At 39.4% G+C, this 9,119-nt stretch overlaps 1 protein-coding gene across 1 annotated transcript in view; it reads right to left on the bottom strand.

Moving 5' to 3' along the window:
• Positions 1-3,082: 3,082 nt before the first annotated feature.
• LOC128529037 (probable E3 ubiquitin-protein ligase HERC3) overlaps positions 3,083-9,119 on the bottom strand; it is a 43,866-nt gene continuing 37,829 nt past the window's right edge. The window contains exons 24-25 of the mRNA XM_053502338.1: positions 7,210-7,312; positions 3,083-5,696 (exon numbers count right to left, since the gene is read on the bottom strand). Of these exons, the coding sequence (XP_053358313.1) occupies positions 5,488-5,696; positions 7,210-7,312 (312 nt within the window). The 3' untranslated portion in view covers positions 3,083-5,487. The remainder of the gene's footprint in view (positions 5,697-7,209; positions 7,313-9,119) is intronic.

Here is a 9,119-nt window from a genome sequence, read left to right as displayed (position 1 = left end):
TTTCTTTCAAACAAGGCAAAAAACAACAACAAAAAAAAGATTTAAACTAAAAATAAACGAGCACCTCAATAATGAAGTAAAACATCTATAACAAACTTTTTACCAGGGTGTCTATGACTTTTGCATAGTTCTGTACATTTTAAAGTAGTTATATGTAAAAATAAATAAAAACCTACAGCGCCATCTGTTAAATCTAGATATTGGGGGGGGGGGGGGGGGGGGGGGGAGGAGGGTGTTGTTCCATTTAAATTCTGTGAAAACCCCATTAAAATTCATTCAGTAGTTTTTACAGTATGTGACGTGTGCACAAACAAACAGACAAGAATTCCAAAAACACTCAATGTGTTTTATTACTCGTCTTACGTCCACCTCAAATATATTATCTTTAATGTACAGACACGCCCACATTTTTACGGTTTAATTTTTAAATAAATATATTTTTTAAAGTGTGTATATATATATATATATATATATAATTACAGTATATATATACACACATATACACTCACCTATAGGATTATTAGGAACACCTGTTCAATTTTTCATTAATGCAATTATCTAATCAACCAATCACACGGCAGTTGCTTTAATGCATTTAGGGGTGTGGTCCTGGTCAAGACAATCTCCTGAACTCCAAACTGAATGTCAGAATGGGAAAGAATGGTGATTTAAGCAATTTTGAGCGTGGCATGGTTGTTGGGTCTGAGTATTTCACAATCTGCTCAGTTACTGGGATTTTCACGCACAACCATTTCTAGGGTTTACAAAGAATGGTGTGAAAAGTCCTGTGGGCGAAAATGCCTTGTTGATGCTAGAGGTCAGAGGAGAATGGGCCGACTGATTCAAGCTGATAGAAGAGCAGAAAGTAGAAAGTATGAAGCAAAGCATTTGTGAAGCCACAACACGCACAACCTTGAGGTGGATGGGCTACAACAGCAGAAGACCCCACCGGGTACCACTCATCTTCACTACAAATAGGAAAAATAGGCTACAATTTGCACGAGCAAACTGGAAAAATGTTGCCTGGTCTGATGAGTCTCGATTTCTGTTGAGACATTCAAATGGAGTCAGAATTTGGCGTAAACAGAATGAGAACATGGATCCATCATGCCTTGTTACCACAGGCTGCTGGTGGTGGTGTAATGATGTGGGGGATGTTTTCTTGGCACACTTTAGGCCCCTTAGTGCCCATTGGGCATCGTTTAAATGCCACGGGCTACCTGAGCATTGTTTCTGACCATGTCCATCCCTTTAAGACCACCATGTCCCAATCCTCTGATGGCTGTGATGGTGTGATGTCACAAAGCTCGAATAATTTTTAAATTGGTTTCTTTAACATGACAATGAGTTCACTGTACAAAAATGGCCCCCACAGTCACCAGATCTCAACCCAATAGAGCATCTTTGGGATGTGGTGGAACGTGAGCTTCACAATTCTTGCATCCATTAAACTTGTGAGTTTTTGGACAGTTTCTGCTTGAATTTATTTGCGGGATGTCAGAATAGCTTCCCAGAACTGCTGTTTTGAATCAAACTGCCTTCCACCCTCATAGATCTTTTGAGGATTCTCCAAAGGTTCTCAATGGGGTTGAGGTCAGGGCAGGATGGTGGCCACACCATGAGTTTCTCATCTTTTATGCCCATAGCAGCCAATGACACAAAGGTATTCTTTGCAGCATGAAATGGTGCATTGTCGTGCATGAAGATGATTTTGCTTACGGAAGGCACGGTTCTTCTTTTTGTACCATGGAAGAAAGTGGTCAGTCAATATACTTTGCGGTATATTGAGGTCATTTTCACACCTTCAGGGACCCTACAGGGGCCTACTAGCTCTCTCCCCATGACTCTGGCCCAAAACATAACTCCAACACCTCCTTGTTGACATCGCAGCCTTGTTGGGACATGGTGGCCATCCACTTACCATCCATCCATCTGGACCATCCATGATTGCACGACACTTATCAGTAAACAAGACTGTTTAAAAACTAGTCTTCATGTATGTCTAGGCCCACTGCAACCGTTTCTGCTTGTGAGCATTGGTTAGGGGTGGCCAAACAGTTTACGCACAACTGCAAGCCTTTAAAGGATCCTACACCTTGAGGTTCGTGGGACTCCAGAGGCACCAGTATCTTCAAATGTCTGTTTGCTGCTTTGTAGTAGCTTTTTAGCAGCTGCTCTTTTAATTTGATGAATTTGTCTGGCAGAAACCTTTCTCGTTCTGCCTTTATCTGCACGAACCTGTCTGTGCTCTGAATCAGCCACAAATTTCTTCACAGTGGATGGGTTTTCGTGAAATATCTAATGTTTTCATACCTTGTCCAATTTGACGCTTTTCGGCATCAGAGAGATCCTTTCTTTTTCCCATACTGCTTGAAACATGTGGCCTGCTTAATAATGTGGAACAACCTTCTTCAGTACTTTTCCTTTAATTGGGCTCATCTGGCAAACTAATTATCACACATGTCTGAGATTTATTTCAGTGATCCAAAGAGTCTTGAGACACAACACCATCCATGAGTTTTATTTAAAAACTAAACATTTATTGTTTGACACTTAAATCCAATTTGCATAATAATTTGGAACGCGGTCTGTGTGTGTGTGTGTGTGTGTATATATATATATATATATAATCTTTCAAATCTTTACATTTTTTGTTTAGTTATTTGAAGTTAAGTTTTTTTTATATAAGATTTATTTGTAACATTCTGAAATGTGCTAAAGGCGGTGCTCTACTTCATAACTTTTAACAAACGTTATGAAATAACAAAATAAACACTGCACAGTACTGTACATTACAGCATGATGAAATTCTCTTTATGTGTCCCTGCTGGTTAGGAAGCTGGGGTCAAAGTGCAGGGCTGTTTAAACAGTGACAGTTTGGTGGAGGTTGGGCTTGAACTAGTGACCTTCTGATCAGTAACCCACAGTCTTAACCTCCCCCGCCCTAACAACCGTCCCTTATACTGAGCTCCTACAATCAACAATCAGTTTGAAGAGTGAGGTGTGTGTGTGTGTGTGTGTGTGCAGTGTGACAAAAGTCTAAAGGAACGTTAAATAAAGCGCACAAAGCAGACGACACATCTGGAGGTGGAATTTTCAGTTTAATTTAATTGCTCTGGAAAGAAAAAAATAGATAAAACAATATATTCCATTTGAGAGAAGTATAAAAGTAAATATACTTTACTAAAATAATGCAGCAGCAGCCACAAAGAAGCCCTTGTTCGCTGAAGATGACATTACGGTACTGGACAGAAAGGCTTGGTGCTGTTTGAATGAACACGGAGGAACCAGAGGAACGCAGGCGCGAGTCTCTCTGCCGCAGTGCTCTACCTCCACAACATCATCATCATTATAACCATAATCACATGGCTTTGTTGTGTGTCACTTCTCACACCAAGTCTTTCTGATCCGGTACTTAACGTCAGAGCGTCGTGGCTGCGGAAAGGAAATCCCTTTTTAACAACGTCCTGTTCACCGTCTCTTCACGTTCCTCAGATGCGCGTAAGCAGAAATTCTGAAGAAGAAACTCGACTTTTAAATGCAGTGATGTTTAAAAAAAAAAAAAAAAAAAGCCGATTTGTATAAGAGAGCGGTGCTGTACGCCTCGGGGTGACTTCCTGCTCCAACACTCCAAAACCTACGATGTTCCGGTCCGACTGTGCGTCAGTTATGTGGGTTAAAAGACATAAAAGGAGTTCAAAGAGAGCAATGCGTCACTTTATGTTCAACAGAAAACTTTGACTTAAAACAAACAAACAAACAAACAAAAAATGCTTTTACTTTTATTTATGTGACAGCGGAATTATTATTGCGCGACGTAGAAGCTTAGCTAACAGGAAGCGAGCTAGTTCAGTGAACTATTTACAAAATAATATTATTAGATCTTCTTGTAAGTACACAAGGAAGGCTGTTAACGTGAACCCTAACTACGATATCACATATTTTGCTAAAGCCATAGAAGTAAAACTGACTTTGTTGTAATATTTAATGAATTTGTAATTGGTTAGTCGAAGCTCCGCCCCTTGTTGATCCGGAGACGCCAGTGGCAAAAATCTGAGTATTTTAAAATCAAATATGTTTGCATTAAAACTAATTTGTGCGTCTCCAGCTAAATTCGAGCTTCCACTATGTAGAGGTGTCTGTGACCTGAGAGTGCAAAGTGTGTGTGCGTGTGTGTTTTCACTAAATTTTTTCCAGCATCACTTACAGCCGTCTTTAAAACACTCAAATACAGACAGCTCGAGACATTAAAGGTGGCGTCAGTAATGATTTTAAATTAAACAAGACGTCTAAATCGGCAGAACATCCGAAAAGACAAGTCAGTTGTGTCTGCGGTTTCCATAGAAACCTGAGGTTCTCCTCTTAGCATGTGCAATATAAAAGGGGGTAACTACTCCTGACAGAATCACTGACCCCACCTTTAAGCTTCTTTAAAATTTAAATCAGGAGTCTTGAAGCAGGAATCTCCGCCTCGGACCCGTTTCGCTAACGCTCGTTCGTTAGTTCGTTCATTCGTCCCACAGACTCGTGGTTGTGCATAGGCCGGCGTTCAAATCGAAACTGTTTACACGCATCACCCGGTTATTGCAAAAAATCTCCTCCCTCAGACAGAAAAATCATCTCCGACTGTTTCATCCGTCGTTTTTAAATCCTCAGCTATTCGTTTTTTCTAACCTTAAATATTATTTTTGGGTTTTACCGTAATTATATATATATATTTACCGTGGCACTAAACAGTCATTAAACAGGCTCTACTTCCGTCCTGGACGTCACACTCGCATGCATGCTAATGTTGGGGAGAGGGGGGGGGGTGTTATTGGGGGAGTGATGGGGGTGAAAGGGGAAGAAACGAAAGCTGTAGGAGCTGTTCCTTGCTAGTGGTGTGTATCAAAGGCAGAAGGATTAGCGGGGGCGACTAGTCAAGTTAGGAGAATAAGCAGAGTTTGGAATAACAGGCTTTCATGTCTGGGTAATGGCTTGTTCTTTCCTCCGTGACTTTAGCAGCAGCAGGTCTGGACATCTCCAGTCGAAAGCTCAGAGGACGAGGAATCGTTTCTGTTCTTAAACTGAGTTCTTTCTTTCGAACAAGGTGCACAAGCAAAAAACATTAAAAAAAAAAGATTTTTTACTAAAAATAAACAAGCACCTGGGTGTGACTCCAAACCGACTGAAGATACTTCCTGTCTCTGAGCAGATTTGTCTATCGTACGCTGTCCGGACACTCATCCCAGCAGAAAGAAACAGGAAAGCGAAAAGCGCTCCGAATAACACTGTGCACGTCAAGAACTCTTGCACTAACACTCCAAAAAAAACAAATCGGATAAAAGATTTATTCCACTCGAGAGTTCAGCAAAGGTTTAGAGTCTGTATTACGCTCCTACTCACACTGTCCACAGAGACGGTCCGCGTGAGGCATCAGACGCCGTCTGTCCTCGGGGAAAGTGCGAGTGAAAGAGTGTGTGAGTGAGAGAGAGAGCGGCCGTGTTCTCACACCAGGCTGAAGCCTTCGTACTGCTCGATGGCGCGCGTCAGCCTCGAGTGCAGCGTCTCTTTGCTCCTGTAGCACGGCAGGTCCAGCAGGTTGTAGCAGGTGTGAGCGACGGGCAGGAAGTGCTCCTCCGCCGACGTGGACTGGATGATGATGCGCAGGCTGGACATGCCGTGGATGGGGATCCGGTCGCTGCCTGTGAGGAACACTAAAGGAAAGAGAGAAAGAGAGAGAGAGAAAGAGAGAGAGAGAGAGAGATCAATAGCCGTTAACACTTTAGAAGTGTCCGGTTTCAGCTCATCTCAGCTCAGTGTTAATCTTTCAGGGTCAGTCGTTGAACACAGCCGTGCTGTTCGCAGGTTTCTTGGTGCCAACGTAGGCTGTGAATCCTATGTAGACTGTTAATTTGATTCGATTAGATCATTGGGCTTTGTCACTTTAGATTCAATTCGATTCGATAGCACTAAGACTTACTGCCTGATCTGTCGCAAGCAGATAATTATTCTTATGGGTTTTAAAATATCATGGATATACATTCATCATCTGAAGAATATTAAAGTAACTGGAACACAACCTGGAACAAGGTCTGAAACAGAAAAGGGAACTGACTGGAGTATTCTAGACACTGCATTGTGCTACAGTTATCATGGGACACTTACACAATAACACAGTGTATCTGAACATTTACTCAACCTGAAATTGTTGCTTACATTGTTGTTAAAACATACACGTGTGGTCTTGTGGAGCGGAGAGACATCACCAAAACACTCTACTGTTCCGTTTGTATTATAATGCTGTAATAGTAGGAGTAGTAGTAGTAGTAATAATAAATAGTACTAATAGCATTAGTAATAGTAGCTGTAGCAATGGTAATAGTATCAGTAGTAGTAGCAGCAGTAACGTAAAACAGTAATAATAGTACCGCAGATGTAGTAAAAGTAATAGCAGTAGGAATTGTAGCAGCAGTAGAAGTAGCAATAGTAATCATAATAGTAATAATAGTAGCTATAGCAGTAGTAATAGTAGCAGTAAAATAGTAATAATAGAAATAGTAAAAATAGTAATAGTATCTAGCATTAATAATACCAGCAGTGGTATAAGTTAGCAATAGCAGCAGTATCTGTACAAATAGTAATAGTATTAATAGTAATAATAGTAGCAGGAGTAACAGTAGCAGTAGTAGTAAGAGTAAAAGTAAAAGTAAAGGTTATAATAATAATAAGAGCTGTAGAACTAGTAATAATATCAATAGTAGCAGTAGCAATAGTAATAGCAGCAGTATCTGTAGAAATAGTAATACTATCAGTAATAGTATTAGTAGCAGTAGCAATAGTAATAATATTAGCTATATTAGCATCTTAGTAAGAGTAATCGTAGCAGTAGTAATACTCGCATTAACAGTAGTAATAGTAATAATAGTAGCAGGTGTGATAGTAACAGTAGTAATAGTCGAAGTAACAGTAGTAATAGTATCAGTAGTAATAATATCAGTAGTAATAGTAACAGTAGTAACAGTAGTAATAGTAATAATAGTATCAGTATTAGTAATAATATCAGTAGTAATAGTAACAGTAGTAATAGTAATTATAGTAGCAGGAGTAATATTATCAGTAATAGTAACAGTAGTTAATAGTAATAATATTACTATTACTACTATTATTACTAGTAGCAGTAGTAATTATTGGAACCTAAGAGTAAATGCAGCACACCGAGATGCTTACACAAGAACTGTTTCTTCTTCTCCAGGGGAAACTCGTGGAACACCTCCCAAAACATCTGCACTGTGGGGTGAGAAGCCGAGAACTCGCCTTTGTAGCTGGCGTTCTGGAAAACAGCATAAAGCACAGAGTCACTCCTCACAGACAGCGTGTAGGACACCACCGCACGTCCGTCTGCTCTCTTCAGTTCCCTCTTTCTTTTTCTCTCTACATTTACAGTACCTATTTTGTCTTTTTTCCACCTTTCATTCCTCATCTCTCAAAATTTTACTTTATCTCTTTTCTTTGTTCCCTCCTCTTTCCTTTCATCCATCTTTCTTAATTACTTTTATTTCTTTCTCCTAATTCTTTACATCATTCTTTCATCTGCTTTCTTTCTATCTCTCAATATTCCTTACATTACGTTTCTAAATCCTTTCATTTCCTTTTTTACTTTCTTTTTTCCTTCCTTTCCCTTTTATTTATCTTCTTTCCCTGTTTTTGTCTTTCCTACATTTAAATGAAACAGGATGAAGTAGATTTTGCTCAGGAATATCATAACACTGTGGGATTATCGAATACACAGTGAGAAAATATTTGTTTGTGTGTGTGTGTGTGTGTATGTTTACATTGTACCTAACACTCTGTGAGAGACTTCCACAAACAGCCCTAGGTGTAGCGTTACCCAGCATGCACCTTGCCTGAGACAGACATGAGTAGACAGCGGCGGTGTGAGACGAGGTGCCGGAGCTCATGACTCACGCGGTTCACGACTGACACCTCACACTCCACAGTCGGCCGTTTCCTCCAACAATCCTCTGTTTATTCCTCCTCTGCCTCAGACTCGCCTCACACTCAGCACTGCCTTCTCTCTCCCTTCCTCTCTTTCATTCATTCCTTCTCTTTTCTTTATCTCTTCCTTGTAATGTACATTTTTGCTTTCTCTCCATCTTTCTCTCTTTTTCCTGTCCCTTTTTCCTTCCCTTCATTTCTCTCTCTTCCTTTTTAATGCCATGTTTTTATCTCCCCTTCATCTCCATCTTTCTCTTTCTCTTTCTTTCAGTGTCGCTTTCTTTACTTCCTTCTCTTTCCTTCTTTCTTTCCTTCCTTCTTTTCAATCCATCCTTATTTATTCACCTTCGTGCCTTCTGTATTTCGTTCCCTTTCTCTCTTTTTTATTCCTTTACTTTCTTTTCTATATATTTATCTTTCTTTACTTCCTTCTCTTTCTTTCTTTCCCTTCATTTTTCTTTCCTTTATTTTCTTTCCCACCTCTCTTCATCTTACCCTTTCTCTCCACTTTTCTTCCTCGCTTCATCTCATTTTCTTTACTTCTTCCTCTTTTCTTTTCATTAATTCTTTTTTGTCGTTCAAATGTATCTTTCTGTTTTTTACAACTTTCTTTCTTTTTCTTCATTTCCGTTTGGCTTTCTTCCTTTTATCATCTTTTTTTCTTTCCTTCTCTAACATCTGCTCTTTCCTTTCATCCTTTCTTTATTTTCTTCCTCACTTATCTCTACTTTTCATTAATTTCTGTAATTCCCTTTTTTTCTTTAAATTTATCTTTAATTTTTTTTCTGTCTTTATTTCCTTTACTTCCTTTTCTTTCCCTTTCTCACTAGTCTATATTTTTCTCTGTCTCTTTCTTCATTCCCTTTATTTTTCTTTCCCTTATTTCCTTTCTCTCCATCTCAGTGTTTTTCTCCACTTTTCTTCCTGGCTTTATCTCACTTTCTTTCCTTCTTACTCTTTCTCCTTTTATTTAACTGTTTCTATCTTTTTTCTTTCATTACCTCTTTCTTTCTTTCTTTATTCCTGTCCATCTTTTTTCTTTCCTTAATTTCTTTTTTCCTTTTCTCCATCTTTATTTCTCACTTTCTTTACTTCCCGCATGTACGTAGGCGTGTGTGTGTGTGTGTGTGTGTGTGTGTGTG

Source organism: Clarias gariepinus, chromosome 8 (genome assembly GCF_024256425.1).
Source record: "Clarias gariepinus isolate MV-2021 ecotype Netherlands chromosome 8, CGAR_prim_01v2, whole genome shotgun sequence".
In the NCBI taxonomy this organism is placed as follows: domain Eukaryota; kingdom Metazoa; phylum Chordata; class Actinopteri; order Siluriformes; family Clariidae; genus Clarias; species Clarias gariepinus.
The sequence above is the reverse complement of the archived record's forward strand: the minus strand, read 5'-3'. Positions and strand labels throughout refer to the sequence as shown.